Raw genomic sequence first — 24,606 nt, forward strand, 5'->3', positions numbered from 1 at the left:
AAGTTTCGTTTCATGCTCAACAGAGCAGCGTCAAATGACTAAAGCTAACTAAGCTAAGCTAACCAGCAGGATGGAACACGTCACTCACCTGCCAGGAACCTTCGCTGTGTTCCGTTTCCAAAACTGTTTTTTGTTTCCGTCACTTGACATTTTCCCAACCTCTCCTATACACAAATGCCCGAACGCTGTCGTTATCTTTATAACGTGAAATTTGTGTTTATTTACACCAAGTCCCCTCCTCCAAAACTCAGAAAGCTGCCATGTTGATGCTGCCGAATCGCCAAGCAAGCGCTGCTGTGATTGGCTGGATGCACACTTCCTCACCGTCACCCAATCACAAGTGAGATCTGCTACTAGGTGGCTGAGACGCCGCTGACGTCATCCTCCACTGACGCTTTGATGTCTGTGCGCTGTTGATAGACAGCCACTCGTCAATCAAAGGTGAGACCACCAGCATCAGGACCAGAAGCAGGGATGTAGTGCAGTTTTCATTTACGGAATAGTTTATCCACCTTTCTAAATCTTTATGTACGTATATTTAGATGTATTTATAGTTTAGTAAGAAACTGAAACTGAATTATAAAACTAGGGTCTTTTAGGGAATTAAGCATAAATTAATGCTTTTCTGAAAATATTATTGACTTTTTTTTATATTGGTGAATGTTTGCCTTATGATGATCATTGACTGGAGGTCATGGTTTACCGACCTTTTTATTTACCACTACATCACTGACCAAAAAGCAGCAACAAGCCAATTCATCAATCCACACTCCCTATTATTGGGTGAGAGGTCATGAAATGGATCATGAAGAATCAAATCAAATACCTTAAAACTCATATGTGATTTCACCAGGGGTACAAGACTATCCAGTGATGCAATGAAATGTATAAGGTAAAGTAGGCTACATGTAAAGAGCAGCTTACAGCCTAAATTACTTTTTCTCTTTACAAAATAGAGTATTGTATCTATTGACTTAATTACTATTAACCCATGCTGGATAGTAAGATCAAAGTATCCTCCTTTTCATATACTTCCACATCCTGCTTTGTCCATCAATCAATACCTTGTAGATTAATTAACAAACAAACTTTACTGACCCGAGTTGTGACCAACCGATTTTTAGTACATAAATAAGGTGCTTTCTCCACTTAGAGCGCCTCTTGGCAGCCGTTAGGTATTAGGCCTACAGGAAAATGTATGATACAGTATGATGCAGTACCCTTTACTTTACTGTGTGAAGAAATTCCCACAGTAACCCTGCACAGTAACCCTGCACAGAAAAAATAAAAAATGTGACATGAACCTGCTCAGCTCATTTAACTTTACAACAAATTGGTGAAAATGCAGTCTTTCGATTCAATAATTAATCCTTCAAACAAAATAATTAAAGCCCTTAACACAAACATCAATTAACTGTGGAAAATAAAGACATGTATGTGCCACAATGTGCCATGTTGGGTCACAAACACAAACGCAACAGTGGGCAATGCATTAAACTAAATTCACAGTTTTACTGCATTCACAGGTATGTGATCAACCCTGTTATTCTGTTTGCGCTCATGGAGTATGTCATTTGCATTGATGTGAATCATCTCCTCAATCATGGCTTTCCTGGGAAACAAGCTCTTAGCCTTAAGGTCTGTGATTTGACTGTGCATTTGACTGTCATTTGTAAACCTGCAGCATTCTGACTTGGTTTCCCTGTTTATAATCCATCCAGGTGAGTTCTAAGCGGATTTACAGAGCTGAGACATCTGTCCTGATTTCTACCTGACAAGCAGTCAACAGCTTCACTTTGACAAAAAAAAACTGATTGCTGTCATATTAACTCTCTCTCTCTCTCTCTCTCTCTCTCTCTCTCTCTCTCTCTCTCTCACACACACACACACACACACACACATCACAGAGAGAGACTGCGATGAGAAAATAAGAGTGGCAGAGAGATAAAGAGAGTGATGCGGTAGACAGTGGGGGGCTGATTGTCTTCTCTCATGTCATTCTCAGCATCAGCATCTTTATTATTCCAGTGTTTGCATTAATCTTCAATCAACCCATAGTTCCCACTGGGCTAGAGCCAGAAGCAGGGATGTAGTGGAGGGTCAAAACTCAGTTTACACACCATTTCATTTGCAGAATAGAGTTTAACCTCCTTTTAAGCATAATGGGAATCATAATGAGATAAATTCATAGTTTACACCATAGTAAGTAGTATCAAACTGATGTAAATTATGTGATGATGGGCCCTTTTGGTTAACCCCCCCCCCCCCCCCCCAGAAATTAATGTTTTTTTCTGAAAATACTGTTATTTTTGTTTACACTGGTGGTTGCCTCATGATGATCAGTGACTGGAGGTTATAGTTTACCCACTTTGTTATGTCCCACTTCATCTCTGGCTGGGACAGTAGAAATTGAGGCACCTTGCTGCTCTGAGTCAACAGCTGAGAGATTAAGAGATTACCTGTTTATGCAAAGTGTTGATGTATTTGCTCCACAGGATTGAAGCAGAGAAGAAGAAAAGTAAGACCTCTCACTCTGCCCCTATTTGCCGGTACCAGAAACGTCATCGCTCTCAACCCTCTCTGCTCTTGTATACTGTATGTGTATGGTGTTAATGGAGAAGTTGTGAAATATATCCTTACTCTGGCAGATGTATTCCGTTAAAAACATCTAGGGTTTATTCGGACAAAAATGCACACAAACTTGCTAACAACTATGGAGCTCTGTCTTGTAACTTTGTTTCAGGCTTTTAAAGGGGCATTAAGTAATTTATGACTTTTATCAACCTCTATCAGCGACTAAGGAATTGCGACAAAATCAACACCTCTCCAGCACAGCTTGAGGTTGGCCTGTAATTGACAGAAATATAAAAGTCACATTTTCACAATATGTCAGGGAGTAAACTACCTAGTTAGAGCAGAGAACTAACAGATCACAGAGCAAAATAAAACTGCTGTCTCATTTGCTTTTTAGGCTTGAGAATAAAATGCGTTGCGAGCATTGTGCGTGGGGGAAAGTACAGGCAAACAGCCTTTATGCTTATTCAATTATTATTAATTTACAGCATTGTAGCTACTGCAGGAAGACAGCGCATGCGTGAGGGTTAACGCCCTCTTTCACAGACTGGAAAATGGGCCAGTTTTTCTTTATTAGTGAGTGAGTGTTCTTGTCAATATACGATCTTCGAAGTCACCGTTTGATAGTCTGGGCCGGTAGGCTGCGGCAACATAGGGACCATATGTGTTTGTTATGCCGGACAGGCTCAAATTGAGATGTGGACCACGAAAGTTGCCTGACGCGCATCGGACAGGAGCGTAATGACACGTCTGAGCGAAATAATGGAAAAACAGTCGAGATTACTGTCATCGCAGCTCTTTCAGAAGCGCAGACTGGTAGAAGTTGTTCTGAATCGCAGTGTTTTGGCATGGAAGGAAATTGAGACGGGCAGAAAACGAAGCTCTGGCATCAACAGCGTTTCTGAAACCGGTAAGTCTAAAACGAATTGAAATTAATTGAGTTTGACAGTGCTGTCATTTGTCCAGGCAAAACAGAGCCTTTGCCTTTCATAAATCTTTTTGTAGAACTTAACCAAGTAGGCTATACAAGTAGCTGAAGTACAAACCCAATCTCCCAACTACTCCCGTAGTGTAATTTTAGAAGGACACATATATAACAGCAAAACTATAGGTCTCTAGGAATATTATAGGAATACTATAGTGGCACCATAGGAAATAAAAAAAATACAAAATTACGATAAAGATAAGCTCACTCTTCAGTACCACAGACCCATTAAATGTCCCTATAGGAATATCACAGGAATATTTTATTGATTTATTTATTTCATTGATGTATTTAGGGAGTAGCCCATATTGTCTAGTTGTATTTAGGCCTACATTTTCTTCCAGTAAAATTAATTGGCCTAAGTGACCTGTTAAAACTGTCACCCATGGAAAACGTGTTTGAGTAGTCTAACTGAAGCAGGTGTCCTCCCCACTCTGCACTCCTGGCTCCTTATCAGAATCATGCATATGTTGAGGGTGCAACAGATAGGCTGTGGAGTTTGCTTCTGTACACTGACAGGAGCAGATCACACACTGATGGGTTTTAAGTCATAGACAATTCTGTGTCACTGTTATGTAGCCTAGCCTAATACTGGCTACAGGCCTGTTTCTTACTGCCAAGTACATGAGAGGATTTTTCTGCCCCATCAAAGCTGACCTTTGACCACACATATCTCTGCTGTCCAGTGAAACCTTAACATATCTCCAAAATGTCTTTTCACAGACTAAGAAAGACAGCCTTGTTTTCAGCTTGACCACCATGTATTTTTTTTTTTTTTATCCATTGAGTTTTGAAAGCGTTTCATATGACCAAGGGTGGTAGAATTTTCTCAGCATGGAATCTTTCAAGTGAAGTTAAAATGTGAAAATCACAGTCATATGTAACAAGAAGATTGTGAGGTTATGGTGTCCTGTGCACTTGCACTTAAGAGGCAGCCATTGAAGCACCTCATTGAGTCTTCACTTTTGACGTTTAGAAATAACTTGAAAAAGACAATTATATGTCTTTTCACAAAGTAAGTACAAAGATGCTATGTGCTTTAGAGTATAATACATGTCAGCTGCTTTTGATCACCTAAGCAGCTTTGCACAATGGGCCCAACTAAGCTAGAGCTTCTATTCTCTTTACTATAACCCCAGTTCTCAAGCAGCACTCCAAAGTTTTGCCCTCTTCATGCTTTGTGTCAGTTAATCCAGACCTCCTTATAACCCCTGGAGGCTAATGTTTGTTCATCTAAATGAGGTCCCTGCTCTGCAATTACTGTACAATATCGAGTGCAGTGATTACGGCTGGCACCGCACACTCCAGCTTAAACCCGGCCATTGACCTTCCTCAAAGTGGTATCAAGTGCCCTATAATAACCTGCCATAAAGAACTCCATTTATTGAGTCAATGTTCAACTCTGCTTGATCAGAATCCCCTGCCTGTGAACGCTGTGACAGGAACGGGTCAGTGAAGAATCAAACAAGGAAAGGCTTTGCTGGTAAATATAACACCAAGCTCCAGGTGAAACGACAGAGATGAATGGAGTCACATTTGTTTTGAGGCAGTGGAATGCTGTTTAAGTGCTTAAACAAACCAAACATATCCCTTTTATGCATAAAGTGGTTAGTGTCCTGTAGTCCTTGACTGGAATTTGCTCATCATTAATAGTCAATACAGTCTAGTTAATCAGTGACTACAGGTAGAGACGGGGGCGGTGCTGGCTGGATTTTTCCCTGACTGCCTTTCCGCCTATACCCAAACAACAAGTGGCCTATTTCTGGACTCCACGTGTTTTCAGATACCTGTTGATTTACATCATAGGCCACACACGCATTCCTTGTTCCAGTTCACTTCCTCTTGTGTGGAGTTCCTCCTCTGTTGACCTTAGATTGAGGCTGTAAAACTTCAGCCGTCTGAGCCAACTTGGTCACACGTCCCAGGGCCGAATGTCCTGGAGAAGGCAGGGTGGCTGGGTGGTTCAAGATACCCAACCCTTGCCTGGAAGGTCCTATCATAGTTTCTTTGCGGGAAGACCGTGGTGAAATGCGTACATGTGGTATGTGTCAAAATAACACTGTGTGTAATATGGCTACAGAAAGACAAAAAAGTGACTCAATAAGTAAGATGAGTTATTTTTCTTTGTGACTTCCACTATTTACTGACTTTTATTAATCACACGTTAATATGTTTTTCCAATATATTTCACTCAAAATGAAAAATCAAAAAGGAGTGAAAAATGGAGAACTATGATAGAAGAGAGGAGAGTTGTTTTTTTGTTAGAAATGTAACAAAGTTAATGAAGTAAGATTCATAAGATTCTGGCACTGTATCTTAAAAGAAAAAAAGAAAAAATATCTTAAAAAAACTATCTTAAAAAAAAATCTAATTTCAAGTTTCAAATTTGACAGGTCCTCTTCAGCTCTTATTTTATTTTATTTATTTTATTTTTTTGCGTTTTTATCCAGTGTATTTCCGCCGACATCAAACTGACACAGCAGTGCCATGAATGCAGAGAGGAATTGTTACGAGCGATAAACTTCACTCTGGCCTCGAGTCGTGGCTTTAGGTAACATTAGTGAATGTTACTGCTTGACATTTAAGTGGATTTGGTCGAATCAGGGCATCCGTCAGTCACATGTGCCGAGTGAGGAATAGGATATCTGGTGTATCCTGGCCAGGCCTGTTATTTCTACACACACACACACACACACACACCAACACACACACACAAACAAAATCCAATCGCTGAGATGGCATGGCCTCTGAGCCCAGAGTAAATCCCATGTCCACATAATGCCTGAGTCACTCCTCTGATACAATGCACACTCCCATCTTGGAGGAAAAGCCTGAATAAATCATGGCATACGCTTTAGAGAGCCTCTCCCGTTCCTCCAAATCACTATGCTTAGCGAGTGGTACTTCCTTCAGGCCTTCTAAGCCTGGATATCTCCCTTGGCCAGGAGGGGGTTTAGATGTTTGCTTCCCCACATGGCAGAGCTGGATTCAGATATTCAGGGATTCACTTATACTGATACGGGAGGTATTGGAAATCAGGCTGATCCAAGGATAAAATAGGGTATCAGCATCAGACAATTTCCCCCAATGCTAAAATCCCATATCAAAAGCCACATGTAACATGTGAAGCAAAGCAAAGCTGCAGGTTTTCTGCTTTAGTCACTTACAGAAGGCTGTTAGAGTTCTGGAATGGAGAAAAAAATCATTAAATCTCATCCATTTTGTAGTAGAATAATAACGAAAAAGAAGGTCAAGAACAATTAATAAAAGATCAGCACATAAAAACAAGTTTATAATAGTATGTTTTATTGTTACCTCCGCCAAGGAGGTTATGTTTTCGATGCCGTTTGTTTGTTTGTTTGTCAGCAGGGTTACGGAAAAACTAATGGGTCGATTTTCATGAAACTTCGTGGAAGGGTGTAGCATGGGCCAAGGAAGAACCCATTAAATTTTGTGTATCCGGATTTGACTCATGAAATTTGCATATCATAGCAGACTGGACTATTGGCCTTGGCGGAGGTCTGCGCTCTCCGAGTGCCCTTCTAGTTTTAAGTGAGTTTAATGGTTTAAGGTTACATTTTATACTGAAAGCAATGGGGTCATTCCGTGTCAACTCAACCAGAGCTCGGCGGCTCGAACTTTTGATTTTGATCATTTTTCTCCTGGTGGAAGATATACATAAATGATGAAGAAAGCCCAAATATTAAAGCTCACTGATCATTATTTACTGAGTTTCCCCCAATTTTGTAGAGTGAGGGTCAAAACGATCATTTTCGCCGGTGATTTGGAGCAAGTTTAGGGGTCTAAAAGCGACACTAAGAAAGGTAGCAGCTCCACTATTTTTCTTTTACAGAGAGACTTGTAGGTAGACTTCAAGATTCTGGCAGTTTCAGCACTTGATTTTGTGATGTGTGCCTATGGCAGTAGCTGAAAAATGAAAAAAAAACAAAAACATCACAAGTGTTTTTTAAGAGTTTAAATGTTAATCACTCCAAATCTATCAAAGATACCTCAATATCCTTTTACTTTCTGGTTTAAAATAGAAATATCTTGGTGTCTATGCATTTGCAAGGACCTGGGTGGTTTATTAAAGTTCAAGCCGGCAAAGTTCCTGAAATTTGGTTGATTTGACACAGAATGACCCAATGAGGATTCAAGATTCAAGAAAACTTTCTTTTCAGTTATTGCAAGCAACATGGAAATTTTTCTTTGGCTTGTGTCAGGCTCGTCAAACACAAAATAGAGACAGCAATCAAAAGCAAAGTTTAAAACAAATGTACAATAACAACAACAAACAAATGTGTCAGATCAGCACTTTGTGTCAGCCAATACGTTAGTTTCGGCAGTGAAAAAGTGATATCATGTTTCAAGTTTCAAGTCCTTTATTGTCAAATGTGCAGAAATGCAGGTTTATCTGTACAATGAAATGCTTAGATGCTTAGATGCTTAGATGCTCATTGCATCCCTAGCGCCTATATGCCTGCTATACCTCCACCTTGACTGTCCTTTCTTCCCCATCTGTTTGCCTAAGCCTCGGCTTAACAAACCCATTGTGCCTGGGAGAAATCCACAAGTCTTGTTTGACAGCTCACTGCAGTGTGTACCCAGGCAGATCTGTGCTTTGTAGTCTAAAACTGGTGCTCAATGCACAGCGCTGTCTGTACATTGAGAGATGGCAGCAAAGAGGCAGCAGAGAAATAAAGAAAGCCAGAAAAAGACAGGGAGAGACAGCGAGCGATTGGGTAAACTGTGCAAGTTTATACTGCGTTACTGGCAGCAGGACAGGCTCTTTCATGACATCTACTCCAGTTATGTACCTACAGCTTGGGTCAACAAGAGGAAATAATAGGACCTCTAAAGCTGATTACACATTGAATCAATGGCCAGGATGATGACGCGTTGGCGTGGGTGAGTGACGGAGAGGTGCGTAACCGCCTCCACCTACCTTATCCTCTCCTTCCTGTTGGACAGAAGATAACTCATATTTGTTGTAAATAATGCAATTTAACATTTGCATACACACACACCCCTCTATGAGAACTCCACATTTATGACAAAACCTGATGAGCTCCGTTTAGGCTGGGCTGAATTTCTCACTTAATTGCTCATTGACTTAATTGGTCAAGGTTAAAAATATTGTTTAATAATAGCAATGTATTGGTGATTCTGGGCTGCAGTCAGGTTTGGGCTCACAAAAAACTCAGGCTTGGTCTAGATTTGGACTAAAACAAAATTCAGGTTTGGGTCAGCCAGGCCCAAATTTCTAGCTCTCTCCTTCCCTCGAGTCCAGCTGTATCCTCTATATTAGATTTTCTATAATATCATCGCCTTATAATATCATCCAGTAACGGGCTGAGAATTCTGGATGTTTATATACTAGGGTTAGGGTGCATCATCCAGCGACATCATAGGTTTCATCAATCTCACAACCTCTGTCAAAACTCATTTCTTCTCCCGCTCCCATCTTTCCTGTCACTCTCCCCTCCACGGAGAAATGTAATGTTGACAGACAAAACAGAAATGGATTTAAAAAAAAAAAAAAAAAAACAAACATAAATAGTGAGCGAACACCTAAGAACACAAGCATTTCGTTCTGCTTGTGCTGGCGTGTCCTCTAACACATTGTCAGCGCCGCACCACAGTAACAATAAAGGGATTACATACTGATCCACTGTGTAATGGGAGGGGTGCAGAGAACAACAGCAGAATATGAATATGATGACAGCTTATTGTTGTCAGAGGACTAAAAGAAGGTGAGGCCAGGCTCTGTGCTGTCAGGGATATCACACACACACAAACACAAGAAACACTCAAATATGCACACACACACACACACACATGCATTCACAGGCTATTGAGCTAAGATCAAATACAGTGTGATCATCTCCAAAACTATGGTACATCACCTGATTTTTATATCTGTGCAGAAGAGGGAACTTTTCACCGCCATGGCAGGGTTCATTCGGTTCGACGCCCATGTATCTTGGGTGAAACATCAAGGGTGTGACGAGGAATTCACAAACATTATGTTCCCTTACGTATAGAAGGCAGTGCTGAGGATGCCGACGATTACTGTGGAATCTCGTCAGGTGGGATGCCACCCGGTTTTAGGGAATCAGGATGAGCAGGGAAGCCGGTCCCAACCCCACAGGCCCTCTGTCTGCCACAATGATAAACAATGTACTGATTAAGCAAAACCACGCTCTTGAATTGCACGATGGCTAGTATTTCTACTAAGAACTGACTTTAACTGACCCCCTCAGCTCCATTACATTAACACAAAGATCCTCTTTGTTCCATTATGTGTCTTTGGAGCGAGGATACGGTTATTGCTTAGATCAGTGGTTCTCAATCCTGGTTCTCGGGACCCAGAGTCGTATAGGTATAGAAGGTCATTCCTATGCTGGAATGCGGTAAATCATAGGTATAGAGGTTTGTTACTACTGGACTATGATAAAATAATATTTCTGTTTTTTTAGTATTATCCCTACTTACCTATTTTTTAAATCTTTCTTCATTTCTTTTTTAATGTCATTTTACTAGACGAATTGTGTGATTTTTGTGTTTTATATGAAGCACATAACTAGTGTTGAGTTGTCCTAAAGGTCAAAGGCCATGACTGGGGTTTAGACTTCATATCAACATGATTGATTGACACCCACAGATGCTGTTAAGGGATGTACGGTCCACTTCTGTACCAACAATATTTTCAGCAGGACAGGAGATAAAGTCTGAAGTCATTTTTCTCACTTTCACTACTGACACAGTTACTGCTCTCTGGCTTTATAGGGCAGCATTGCTATCACTTGACTCAAGTGCTCACAGTGACTTGGCTCAGCGGAGAGTCATGAGTCAGTAGCAACAACTAAGCATCACGCTTCATATCGATATGTATGAGTGAGGCTGCAGGGTGTGCGTGTCACAGTGTAAACATACGCTGTAGACAAAACTTTTCACCAATCGCTGACAACTTTTGTGATTACGTTACGCTCTGCCTGCTGTCAATCACCTGACACCCACAGGAAGAAATGGAAGTCTCCTCCAGGAAATAGTCCCTCAAAAACATGTCGCCTTTCAAACTTTATTGCCACATCCAAGTCTTCTTATTTGGGCCGTCTTTGATAGCAGAGACAGCAGTTAATTGCAAGCTAGGTTTTTTAAAAATGACAAAAAATGAGTAAATGCTAAAAAATCTAATTGCATATGGCATTCATTGCAAAATTATTAGGAGAAATGTAAACTAGACGAAGACGGTATAAATGACTCTAAATGACACTGCTGTTCTTCCATAATAATTAGTGTTCATGCATATCACCTTTTACTTTAGAGGAAGAAAAACACAGAACAAGTTTCAGACACAGGAAAATAAACCTTTTTTTTTTTCTCAGTTCCTGAAAAGCGGACTTTTTGGAAGTACCAGACTTCTCCAACTCATTGAGAACCTCTGGTATGAATAGGCTCCACACACTGGCTGACTGCCAGTACTAAGATTCTTTTCAACCACAAAGAAAAGTATGTCAGAGCACAGCAGAGAGGATCTGCCTTGTATGGCCGAGGGCTTAGCATGTAGCTTAGGGACTGTGCTGTGCAAGAAAGCAGGGAAGTTGTGTGTGTGTGTGTGTGTGTGTGTGGGTATGTGTTTTTCTGTGTGTGTGGTGAAGGGATTATTCTGTATGTGCATGTGTAAGCGTGTGTGCATGTGTTAGTGTGCACACGTGTGTGTGTGTGTGTCTGTGTGTGTGGCAGGGTTACTGGAGCAGCGTTAGAATGAGGGGAATGTCAGCTATTGTTTCCAGCTCCTTCCCTAACACAGTTTACTGGGATTTTTGGCTTTGTGCTTGGGGATTCCTGGGATAGCTTGACTGGTTTTGTCCAACGGAGGGTCTGACTGGTTTAGCAAGCAGCTCCCTCTGCACTGATTCAGTGAAAAACAGTTGGCTTTCAATGATAACTTGCCTTTGACAGAAATAGTGTTGCCTACCGAGCCAACACGGAAAGATTTCATACATTTTTAATTTGGTTGGGCTTCAATGTAAGTCCAGGAGTTTAAGATAACAAACATTTAAATGTGGAAGATGTAAAATGAGATATTCTAATATATTCCACTGAGTGCTTTGGTACAACTCAAGCACAGGTTTGGTGCCCAGGTATGAAATAGAAAGTACATGCAAGGTTTCATGTTGAATTACCTTGAATTTGCAGTAAACCTAGCGCAGTTACCACTAACAATAAATCACATTTCACTTAAAACAATCTTCTGCTTTTGCTTATGTATTTATATACTTGCATGAAATGATTTATGATATCTTAAAACACTCTCCTCAGCACACTGTGTCCACTTCATCATTGCCCCTCAGTGATATGTCGTACTATCAACAGAACACACTGTAATGATGCACTGTACTTAAAATAAACAGTAAAAGTAGATTTGTATCTACGGTGCTTTCCTGCTGGGTTTTACATTCTGCAATCGCATGCAGGTGTCAGGGAGGTGCGGCTGAATCAGCTCAAACAATAAACTTCCTTAATGATTTTTTTTTGTGTACGGCACTCCCCTAACACTCACTGTAAACTTCCACTAGTGTTGGTCAGTGTGACACATCAACCTAAACCGCTATGTCAATACTGAGCCATTATTCTGCTCTGAAGAAAAAAATCTTTAATGTCATTCCACCCAATTTATATTTGAAATGTTTCATTCTAGAAAGATATACAGTATATCCATTTTGGGGGGGAAAGCATAGCTGATGTTCAATCCTCAGTGCTTCAAAATGCAGCTGGTATTATATGATCCTGAATGTTACCATTTTGCAAGCAAGGGTTTTTTAGTCACAGTAGCTTTTATCTTCAATAATATTCCATAGTGAGTTTTACTTTCGTGCCAACAATCATATTGGCAGAGTAGGAGCCATTTTTCAAATAGTTGGAATGAAACTCTTCATTCTCTTTTTTTTTACTGAAATAAAGCCATTACCCTCCAAGCCATAACTCTTCTTCCTATTTGTCAAAGTGTGAATATCGATGGCCATAAAGTTATTCATGCCTGCACGCCGCATCATCTTTATTTGAGAAAGAAATGAAATCCTATTCCCTTAGAGTCCCAGGAGAGAAATAATATGTCATGCCTCCCTCCCATTCATTTCACCATATCAGCTGAATAAATTTGGAGGAGAGTCTGGAATGCCTGTGTGTAACGCAGTTGAAGAGGTCAGTTAAACTCATTGCTAGTAATACTGTCCTTTTCTAGCCCAACAGTCACTTCTGAATTTGCTCAGTTAGTAGCATGGCCGTCTGTTGTGCTTGCATGCACAGGATTTGTGGGTTTGGCTGTAGAAAGACTCGACAAGGGGAAGATTATAATAAGACCTAGTGTAGAATATTGAAGGATCACCTTCCTGGCACTGGGTTGCACCTTTTTCACAGTCCATGTCTTGGGGCTTAAAAATCCTTCTTTAATTTCCCTCCTCCCCTTCATATACACGTATCCTTTGTGATTGAGCTTGATTTAATATGGGAATTCAATAAGGGATTAAAGCTTTCACATGGATTCCCGTGGATTCATAGTAAGATCAACTTGTCCCAATTATTTAGTACATTCAGTGTAGTCCTTACTAGCCTGTATGTATGTGCAAAGAAAACGTTTCCTCTCTCCATCTTCCCACTCTCTATCTTTCAAATAGAGTGAATTACTATGTGTGACTACTACCTGATTGTGACAAAGTGTGGATCAAATCAGTGTTTTCCCCCAGAGTTTTATTCTTGCCAGGGTGGAAAATCCTCTGAAACAGCATTTAGAGCGTCATGGGACACTAAAACTCTCCATTGAAAACCATACTAATGAAATTCTTTTAGGTGCGTTAACAGCTGTTTAAGGCAGGGTGATCACAAAGCTTTCAGACGCTGCCACCGTCTTTCATCCTAAAGTAATTTTAAACTATAGCTGCATGTGTTGCGTTCCTGTGGGAAAGAAAACAAGAGCTGCCGTACGATTCCAAACATTCACCGGCTCTCCGGGGATCTGACTGTGTTTTCCTCCCATTCATTTGACTGTATGCAAAATCAATGATAGGCTGCCATTTCAAAGTCACCTTAGCACAAAGATAACCTTTGTAAGTCAATGGATGAAGCTGATTATAATTCTAAGGGAAACCCAACCGAACTTAATGATCTTAACAAAGAGTGTGGAATTTCATTGTGTGCACGGGTCCATACTGCAAATATGACAGTGGGAAAAAAATTAAACATTTACTGGCAGACTTTTAAGTGGGAAGTTAGTGCAGAGGTGACTTGATGGGTGAAAGAGTCTTAAAAGTGTGTGTTTTGTGTGGAGATTGGAGTGCAAGCTGGCAAAATGCTTATTATTCAGCTCCCTAGGTGCTTTGGTTTGTGATTTTGTGTGTGTTTATGTGTGTGTGTGTGTGTGTGAGAGAGAGAGAGAGAGAGAGAGAGAGAGAGAGAGAGAGAGAGAGAGAGAGAGAGAGAGAGAGAGAGAGAGAGAGAGAGAGAGAGAGAGAGAGAGAGAGAGAGAGAGAGAGAGAGAGAGAGAGAGAGAGAGAGAGAGAGAGAGAGAGAGAGAGAGAGAGAGAGAGAGAGAGAGAGAGAGAGAGAGAGAGAGAGAGAGAGAGAGAGAGAGAGTTGGTACAGACTGTGTGCCTGCAAAAGATTACCATCCTTATGCTACTGTATAGCGCTATTGATTAAAACATTAATTTACCCATGTCTCTCCAGCAGGCAGCCATGCTGTTCAGGTGTGTGAGATAGTGGCTGTCCGGAAGACAGAAGATGGAGACCAAGTAAACACAGAGGCCAGGAGGAGGGAGAGTCAGAAGAACACACAGCAACACTCCCAGCTGCATCCCCATGCATTCACAGGTATAGTATTTACATTGGTATACATTATGAATACATGCAGCCTCTGTTGTTCGGTCTGACAGCACAGCCTGAAGCCAAGTTTCGTCACTACCTCTTCCATTCTGCTGTAGCATGTTCCTAGCACATCAGTGACATTTTGGGTAAGTGTCTCAAGAGCCTGTAGTCAGCTCCACCAATTAGAAGTAATCTAACACTAGCAATAAGCCTGTAGCCAGCACCGCAGTTCTGAAGTAATGTATTAACAAGAGAGTCACTCTCGGCTCTGCTGACTGGGTCTAAGATGGCAGCATGCCAGTGAATTATGGGCTGCTGCCCATAATTAGATTATATCCAAACAAGATGAAATTTATAAATTATAGTCAGATCTCAAAAATTACAGCCAAGGTGCCTAGCTCACTAATTTGCGCTTTCACTGGCATTGGATTTGCATTAGAGCGTGTTGAATCTGGCACTACTGCATGCTCACGCTCCGTTGAAACTTGGCTTCACAGACACGCCCTCTTCATGACCCCCTGAATATGTAAACTATTATGGAGGTATTGTAAGCAATTGTAGGTGAATAAGTTCCCTAAAAGTTAACTTTTTTATCTGCTAAAATGCTTAGTGTGATAATTTGACTTTGAAATGCTTTGTGAGTGAATTTGCCGTCAAAGTGCTTAGCGTGTGAATTTTTGGCAATGTATAGGCCCTTATTTTAAATATTTCAGTAAACTTCCCAGCACTGCACTGGGTGACTTCATCTCTACTTTTTGTATACACCGAGATTTTTCCTACTGACTTCTCTTGAAGTAGTTCCTTTCCCTTGTGCCCTCATTTCCTACCCCACATATTTGATTGAACAGGCTGGGGAGTAAATCAGCCCAGGTCTGCACCGTGGCAAAGCCAGTTGGTATTGAGCGTATTAAATGCAAAACGAATAAATGGACAAAACATGTTTCTGCTCTGTCTTTGGCCTGCTGACATAAAAAATGACCTGCCTAGGGCGCAAAAAACCCACCCAATTATAATTCAGAAAGGAGTGTGTCTTTAACAGCGATTCAGATAAGTGATGGGTGGCACGCGGTGTGGAAAGGTACCAACGTAATGGAATGGAAAGCACCAATAGAGGCTTTGTTCAGCATATCTGTTTTTATCTCCTGAGATCAAGTTAGGAATTCCCTTGCATCTTTCTTCTTTTGACTTTTAGCACAGTTTTCTTCTATTCTCTGTCTAAGTCTAAGAACTATGAGCCTTTGGTTGAGTTGCCACGTGGTTTGAGAGATTGAACTGTAACAGAAAGATTGAAGGTTTAATCCCTGCTAGCGTGTCTCCATCAACAGCCATGTGTCCTCAAAGTGTCCTGGAGCAAAACACTGAACCCCTTCCTGCTCACTGTTTGTAAGTTGCTTTGGAGAAACTGCTCAGCTGAATGTAAAATGTTTTTACCTCCTCAAATCAGATGAGGAAGTTCATCTTTCAAACTTCTTCTTTTGACTTCATGCACAATTTTCAGCTATATAGGTCATTTATTCTTAAGTGGGTAGAGTATGGCACCAGCAATGCCGTTCCCACTGAGGCCACCTGTGACAAAAATGTATGCACTTGTGGCCAAAAGTGTCCACCGACTGTCATATCTTACAATGCCTATTTGTTTTTCTTTTCCTTATTTAATTCAGTCTGTTTCTTTGTTTACAGTTTCCTATGTGAGGAGGACACAGCAGCACCACTGGCGGTGCAGTGATGTCACCTTCCACTGCAGCAGTCAGGGACTCCGTCAGCAGTGGATCCAAGCCATCAGCGAGCAGCTGTCATCACTCAGTATGTGCTCCTTAATTAAGCGCTTACTTTGAGAATTTCTTTGGCAGAATTAGTTTATTGGCCAGGTATGTTCACGTGTACTAGGGAGTTGCCTTGGTGAGTTGTTGCATACAGCAAAATCTGATACAAAAGCTGACACAACTTCAGATTCGTGTTGAATAATTTGGGAAATTCTGACACAGTTAGAATAGATTTTCCATCCGTTTTCTTTCCCTTCCTGGCCAGCTACTTCCCTTGTGGTTTCTACTGGACACGCAAGGATTTCATCACAATGCGTGGTGCAAAAGTTCGACTGAGTTAGGGCAATGAGCTGGACGCAGCAGTACACCCGCGCTTTGCTTAGTACAGTGAAAATTTGTGTGGTGCAAGCCATCGAAAATGATGGGTTTTAGAGTGCAGGGGTTTCCTTAGTGTGTATTTTGCATGTGCAAATTGGACTGTAAGACGGGTTTAACCCATTTGAGACAATCGGTTTGGCTCCATTTTGCCAGGCAGGATGAATCGATTCCAGAAAACTGTATCCATTGTGAAGACTAATCCAGCCCAAGTGTCTCCAATAGTGTTATTATCCCCCCAGTACACTTTTATATCAGCCATTGACAATCCATTTATGTAATCTAATGGAACTTTTGTCTTATTGCCAAACAATATCACACCCTGTATTTCTTTGTGCTCAGTTAACACTTGATCCCCAACCATTCATTTTCAATTTGAGCAGCTGCTACGTCTCAGTTTGTTCTCCTAAACGCAGTCCTCCACAACAGCCATAAACAAGCCATTTAGTATTCTCCATAGCAGAACTTTGTAGGTTTATCGCCGAATGATTCAGTACCTTTGAATTGCTTCACACTCCTCCCATAGTCAGTAGACACACCATTTATTTCTTCAGCTGCATGTTTTGGTGACTAGTCAGTTTGACGGAGCGTTTTGAGAAAGTTCTTTGGTTAATGAAAACTTCATCAACTTGCTGTCAGTTACACATTCGAAAAAAAGGTAAACACTGAGCCTTTTTAATGACTGTCTTCTACCCCTCCCTCACTTTGCAGGCGCCCGACCGAAGAGCTTGCTGGTATACATCAATCCCTACGGGGGAAAGCGACGCGGCAAGCGGATTTACGAGCAGAAGGTGGCCCCGCTGTTTCGCCGCGCCTCCATCTCGGCCGACGTGATCGGTGGGTCCCTGTCAGTAGCGTACCTTAACATTTAAATAAAAAATGAGCGTTGATGGCCGGCATATAGATCTCCAATGGCACCTTGGCCTCTTGCGGGGTCCAAAGAGGCTTGCAGGGATATGATTTGGGCTATAGGGCCATTAATCACGCCACCGCCGTAATGGAATCTGTGATAGTTGATAAGCACGGGAATCCAAACACATCTATTATTCAATAAGTGTTTGCTATAGCCACGCATAGTCTGGGGCATTGACAGTCCATAGGTGCGAATGCTATTCACTTTTGGCACGAGGCGTCCTACAACTGCAGTGAATTGCAGGGTTGTAGTGTTGACATTATAAGCCTGCTGGACAGCTTTTACTGTTGAAATATAGTTTGTGTACATGTGGGTCCAAGGCTCATTTCGAGGGCTGATATACAATAGCTGAATTAGGTTGTTTTGTACCACTGTGCCTATGCTCTCTCTGAACATTAATCTAAATGACTGGTTCCATTGACTGTGTATCGGCCTAGTTTCAAAAGTGCAGCGCTTTTCCAGGTCACGTATTTCAAATACCAGTAATAGCATGCCTGTTGTACTAGCCAAAGCGGGAAGATCTTAACCATTTTGTCTTTACATTCCGTTCCATTTGAGCTCGTACTAACACTTGCCATATGATTTGTTTCCATAGTTACGGAGCATGCCAATCATGCCAGGGACCACTTGAGAACCGAGGCCAATCTAGAGAAATATGACGGGTGAGTATTTCAGCAAGGTGGCTGCTGCTCACAGGTTTTCTGACACGAGTTCTTCACCACATCTTGTTTGGTGATTGGCGGAGTCGATTCTGTTCACAAAAAAAGGGTGGGAAGGTGTATGAAACATCTCACATGAGGAGATTGGTGCGAGGCATGGATACTTTGTCAGGAATCCTCAGCAATTCAGCCGTTCTTTGCTCAGTGGCTTTTCTCGCTGTGTCTGCACCAGTATCACTAAGACCAACCCTTGTACATGTGTTTTATTTCTTGACAACCAAAGTCATTCTGATGAACTTGGACCCTGACCTGTTTTCTTCTCGATGTTTAAGGAGAGTCTAGTTTCTGTAACCTGGCCAGCGATCTTTGATCTGTCTTTCTTTCCCTACATCAGTGCTGCCCAACCTTTTTGGCAGGCCACCCAATATTGAGGTCACAAAATTACTGTGCAGTATCCAAACACATGGAAATTATGAGTCTGTTGCACCTCGCTGACGTGTAATTTACAGCAACGTATTAAGCAATTAAATTGACACAGAAATCAAGCTGGCTTTCACTGTAGCCTCTGTGAACTTCACAGTGGCATAGCAATCAGATAGTGTTGTATTAATTTCAGTTTTATTAGAATTACTTTTGGGAACCTCATTTTCATGTCAGGTTGCCCTGTGGGGTCCCAACCCATGACTAGGAAAGTCTTAGATACTATCCAGAATTACTTGCGAGTTGAGTATGAGTATGACAGTAGAACATTTTAAATTTCTAGATCACCAATACAGTTCCAGGTTGTGTTTTCACTCTCAGTCGGTAAACAAGAATGCCGCTCACGTTTGTAAGCAAAGGGAGCTTGTGAGAGTAAATGGACTTGGATGCCGACATCAAGCCCATCAATAACATGAAAAGTTTTTCCTGCCGAGTGCCCAATTGACTCAAGCTTCTATTCATCAGATGGTGGGTCCAGCAGAGCAGGGTTAGAGTCCGTTATGCTTTTACTCTGCAGTGCATATGATTTATAGGTCCATTTCTCTACCGTTTTGATATAGACTTCAGAAAGCTGCAGTGCTGGGTGTCACAGTGTGATGTTCCTATATATATAACCATTGAAGGGTTTCACAGTTAAACCGCCTGCCTTGTTGTATTTATTGTCAAGGTTTTTGAACATATAGTCAATGTCTGTATGAATGAGTGCTTAACTACAAAACACATGCCATTAAACTATCCTGCAACTATGAAACTCTTTCAAAATCCACTGGATAAACTCAAAAATGAATTGCATCAAGCTAAAAACAAGGCTGTTTTTTTACTTAAAAGTTCCTGAAAAAAGTTGACATTTTGGAAATAGGAGGTTTTTACCCGACAGCAACAATATGCAAAAATATCAACTTACAGTATATCTGTCAAACTAGTACTTGTCAGTTGGAGTTGGAGCCATAGTGCAGCAGTAGTGCAGCAAGCATGCAGTAAAATGTGGGACTACTACACTGACTACATCTGTACTATATGCTTCATAAGTGAGAATAATTCTATCACACATCATTAGAAATGAGCGTTTTTGTTTTTTAATACTAAATCACTATATTTGTGTGTCTGCATAATTACAATATATAGTATGTGTTGTGTGTTTCTACATGTGCATCTCATCCACTACATACATAAGCTGTGAGTTGTTCATGTCTTGTGTTTGTGCCCAGGGTGGTGTGTGTGGGTGGAGATGGGATGTTCAGTGAGATCCTGCATGGGCTGGTCGCCAGGACGCAGACCGACCACGGTGTGGACCAGAACCGACCCAATACGGACCTGGTGCCATCATCTCTACGCATAGGGATCATTCCTGCAGGTAGGGTTGTGACACCGCCCCGAACACATCCAGGGTTTGGAGCCAGAGGGGCATAAGTGGCAGCTCGGGTGAAAATGAGCTGTATATGTCAAATTATAGCTTTTAATGAGACCTATCTATTGCCAAAAGTACATTGCATCAATCATGACGAAAATGGAAAGTGTTGACATGCAAACTTTATTTTAGCTACTCTGTAAAGTTAGTCAAAACTTACCTAAGTGCCATTCTGGCTCTAAGCCCTCCATGCGAATTCATCTAGAAATCACTCTCTCCACCTACACGCACTGTATAACCCACAGCTGAATACAGAGAGTTCACACCAGTTCTCTGGCGGTTGTCTAAAGTCATTCTGGGAAATGTAGAAAATCGCTCACTGAAGTAGAAGTAGATGAGGCAGGTTGAGGGAAAGTAAAAAAAAAAAAAGTAAATTACAACACTGCATTGAGCATCACAGATTGATCATAAATAACAGTGTAAGAGCATTTGATGGTGATTTTTTTTTCCTTTAAATATACATGTACAGGGACTTTAATGTGCTACATTGATCTTCCCGTTCAGCAGAAATGATACAGTAAAGAGAGTCTGATTGGCTTTCCAGCTTGCCTACTCTGCTTCAGAAGTAAGTGTTTTGTCAAGATTACTGTTAAGGTTTAAAGTAGTATATGCTGGATGCCAAGGTTTCCATAAATTGAACATCACTCAACATAAGTGCTAAAGTTTCAAAATAAAAGACTGACACGGTCACGGGTGCAGAAGTTAATAAGTCCCTCCTGCCGTAACTGTGATTGACTCCCATTGTGACTAACCTCAGCCCCCTCCACATGTCGCCTGATCTCCTGGTTGCCGAGTTACAGAATAGAATCTCTATGGCAACGGGGGACGGGGTCCCACTAGGGGCTTGCGAAAAGTCAATCACTCAAAGTGGCATTAAATGAAACGTGCTGTGAGACATTTTGAAATCACTGTAATTTTCATGAAGGTAGAAATACAGTACATGAAGACCAATTTGCTGCGATCCCGTGCGCACAGCTTGATGATAATAGCAGAGGGGTTCCGACGTAGGCTGGGGAACACACTACATGGCTTTTAGGCTGAGTATAGCCATGATTTGGCAATCATGACTGATTTTCAAAATCAGAACAAGTTCACGACTGTATGGAGCCATCGCAGTGCACAGTCAGCACAGATTATGTTTTAGTATGTGAGGGTTAAGGGCTTTTATTTCTTCCCTCCCAATCCAGTCGGGGCCATCATGATTATATCAAGCATGTTTGATTTTTGATTTTGAGTCCCAATGTACTGTACTTACTGGTCAACAATTCAAATCTGAATGGAGACTGAGGGTTGAGCACAATGGAAGGAAAATATTAAAGCAGCAAGTTGTTCCACCTCCATGTTCTTTTTGGTTCTGTGTTGTAGTAACATGAGAGTGTGTGTTTTCCTGAGATTTGGAGTTTCCATGGTGTTCGAACCGGTAGGACTGATAGGAAATGTGCGATTCCAGTCTTTAAGTCCAACTCGTCATCAAATTTGTGGCAGATGGAGTGCTTAAGTGTGTGATGTTCAGTCTTTTCATCACCCTTTCAGTAGTTTAGTGTCGTGTTTCCAGCCTTAGGCAACCAGGGAGATCAGGTCTAACATCTTGTCACCACACTGCGGCTGAGGTGCATTGAGCTGTCAGTGAAAAATCAGTGGCTGCTGTGATGAAAGCTCTCCAGCTGAAACGCAACAAGTGTTCCAAATTTGTTTTTAAATACCATTGTTGGCATTCTACCTCAACAAAGGCACTTAAATGATTAAATAAATAATAATTTAAAAGGGCTTTGGTTTGCTCTCAACATGATTTTGAGTTAAACAATCCCTCCAAAGACACCCTTCTCCCCGGTGCTTTACTCCCCGTTTCACTCCTTTTTAACTCAGACCAGGCTGCCAGGTTTTTGCCTTTCTTCCAAGAGCAATTTGAAATGCGTCTCTGACATCTTGGCACACATGCTTTCGCTGAAGCTGAAGCGCGAGAATAGCGGGCGTTGAGCCGTCAGTTAGAAAGCACTGGTCTGCAATTCGTCAAAATGGGGCTTAGTTGCAATGCCCATAAACTTTGGTGAGGTGTAGATGTGTGCTTGTACCAGTACGAAGGGCATATCTTTGCCATTTGGGCGTGATTGATTGTGTGTGACTGTGTCAGGATTAGACCTTTTCTAACGATCAACATCGCTATCAATGTTACGTAAATGCCTTAGTGAGGTGTCAGAGTCCTACGTGACGAGGTTCAGAATGAGAGTAATCAACTAATTTATGGTTTTATCACACAGCTTTCATCAACTTGAATGTTCTGGCTGCCACAGGTTTCCCTCATGACACATCGCTGTTAAACTGGGTTTCAGCCGGTCTGGCCTGAAGTGTGAAGTCCGTTTCTCAGCCGCAGCAGTGGGAAATTACTTGCAGTAATCCTGATAACACAAGGAGTGAATTTCCAGGAAGTTCTTAAGCAAAAACAACAAGTGTGTCTTCCTTTTTACAGATTGTTGGTAAATGAAATCATGTAGAAGTCTTTAAAAAATAATGATAATACTAATAAACTTTACATGTGTAGCATTCATTCACATTCATTCATTCATCTCTTTATCTCACAATACAATACGCAATTATGGGGTTCAGGATTCAATACAACCACGATACAAAGAAATAAATAAAAGTATGACCAGAATGCAGAATATGCAGAATTATGTTTATTTCTGAGACATAAATCTTTCAAATTGTGCAAATGTGCAAATAATATAATTTGGATGGAGAGCTTGTGAAATTGTGATGGGCAAGCCGTCTCATTTGTGATTACTACAGCAGAATAAAATGGAGCTAATATCACGATTCATTTTTCTGACCCACGATATTGTCACATTTTTGTATTGCGATATATTGAACTTCCATATATCATCCCATCCCTAATAGTCCACTTTTCTGGTTAAAAAGGGTTCAAAAACTTCCGGTGTGGTTGTAGGATACTGTCGCAAGCGCAGCTATGAAAACATTCATGTAGTGACGATTCAAACGGCAAAAAATCTCCTTTCAAGGTCAGAGTTTCACAAGCAGCTTAGCACCAAAGAGCATCTCGACTCCATTGTCGTCTAAGAGATAAAGACGATCTCACCGCAGAGAAGATCTTCCCGCTGAGATACGTTTGGGAAAACGCAGATAAAAACTGGAACTTCTCCGCTGAGGATATACCTTGTGACAAGTTATCCTCTCTCTGCTCTGAATATCCCAACAGACTAGTGCGGATGAGTAACTGTTAAGGGGAATAAAAAATGGAGCGTCTGAAGATCTCTGTGTGTGCCACTTAAATCCATTCAAATTCAGTTGGCTTTTACTGAGAAGCTTTAGAAGAGTCAGACGGCATATGTCACCGTTTTCACACTCAGCAAAATAGCTGGCAGTCCGGGGCTGTCAGGAGCAATTGGAAAGAGTCGGGATGCGATTATGAAGCTTGGATGAGAAGAAGCGAGGAAAGAGAAGTGATATTCATAGAAAGAGAGCGCAAGAGACGAAATGAGAGAGAGAGAGAGGGAGAGAGAGCTCATCTTCATACTCATCTGTGTGTCCACCGCTGAATGACAGGCTTGATCTACCCAGAATCCCCTCTGTCACGCCTCTGTGAGCCAGCTCAAAACATCACTAGTCAGATATCTCTCTTTCTCTCCTCTCTCTTTCCTCCAACCTCTCTCTCCCTCACTCTCTCTCTCTCACACTCTGTCTGTTTTTGGTGGCAGTGGTCCATTTCCCCAGATGAGGATGATCAAACTGTGGCAGATAGGTCTGAAATTATGCCATGTGGCATAGAAAGAGAGATGGATAGAGCCTTATTACCCCTCAAGTTGAAAGATTTAATGTCAAACCGAACATTTCTCTCAAGGCGAGGGATGCCTCTTGGCTGAGTGTTGATGATCGCCTTGGGCCAAGAGCTATCCGATTAGTTAACTTGATGACTGAAACGTCTCCTTACTTTCGCCTAATAAAACCACTCAGCTGGATTTTTTTTTTTTTTTTTTTACTTGGTTGCAACTTTCAAAGGCATCTAAACTCTGCTCAGAGCCAAACCTTTTTTGGTTGATTTCATCCATGAATAAGATTGTGGTAAACACATAAAAAAGCATTTATCAGTGGCACAAGGCGAAAATGTGTTCATGCACAAACTGGTGTTACTGCAGCAGCAGGGCTAACAAGGGTGATGGCTTCTTTTTCGGATCACTGCTGTCAGGGCGCAAACTTGCAAGTCCTGTGCTTGAATGCATGAGAGACGGCCTCACTACCAAGTGACCTAATTCAATACCCAGCTCTTCAATTAGATAAACAGTATTTGAACTTAAGGAAGGAGTTTAAAATCACAATGAAACAGCATTTTGAGAGCATCTTGCTTCTGTAATTTGACGTATTTCTGGTTGAAACAGCAGGGAAAGGAAGAGAAGGGAAGGGAGTCTTATTTGATTGGAGGGGCAGAAGGGGGGATTGTTCAAAAATCTGTGATGGTATTATTAATTTAAATTTTTATGTACACCTACAGGTATGCCATGAAGTAACCACTAAAAATACACAAATACACAAGCAAAACTATTGGGGTTTTGATATCAAAATACAATTAA

At 41.3% G+C, this 24,606-nt stretch overlaps 2 protein-coding genes across 3 annotated transcripts in view; one reads left to right on the top strand and one right to left on the bottom strand.

Annotated features, from left to right (window-relative positions):
- The window catches only part of tbc1d22a (TBC1 domain family, member 22a), a 127,870-nt gene extending 127,608 nt beyond the window's left edge, over positions 1-262 (bottom strand). For both annotated transcript variants that reach the window (XM_078282084.1, XM_078282085.1), the window contains exon 1: positions 89-262. In XM_078282084.1, coding sequence (XP_078138210.1) covers positions 89-150 — 62 coding nt within the window. In that variant the 5' untranslated portion in view covers positions 151-262. The remainder of the gene's footprint in view (positions 1-88) is intronic.
- A 3,054-nt stretch (positions 263-3,316) lies between these two features.
- cerk (ceramide kinase) overlaps positions 3,317-24,606 on the top strand; it is a 33,889-nt gene continuing 12,599 nt past the window's right edge. Inside the window, exons 1-6 of the mRNA XM_078282079.1 lie at positions 3,317-3,484; positions 14,288-14,431; positions 16,106-16,228; positions 17,275-17,400; positions 18,072-18,138; positions 19,824-19,969. Coding sequence (XP_078138205.1) covers positions 3,337-3,484; positions 14,288-14,431; positions 16,106-16,228; positions 17,275-17,400; positions 18,072-18,138; positions 19,824-19,969 — 754 coding nt within the window. The 5' untranslated portion in view covers positions 3,317-3,336. The remainder of the gene's footprint in view (positions 3,485-14,287; positions 14,432-16,105; positions 16,229-17,274; positions 17,401-18,071; positions 18,139-19,823; positions 19,970-24,606) is intronic.

Source organism: Centroberyx gerrardi, chromosome 24 (assembly GCF_048128805.1).
Source record: "Centroberyx gerrardi isolate f3 chromosome 24, fCenGer3.hap1.cur.20231027, whole genome shotgun sequence".
Lineage (NCBI taxonomy): Eukaryota > Metazoa > Chordata > Actinopteri > Beryciformes > Berycidae > Centroberyx > Centroberyx gerrardi.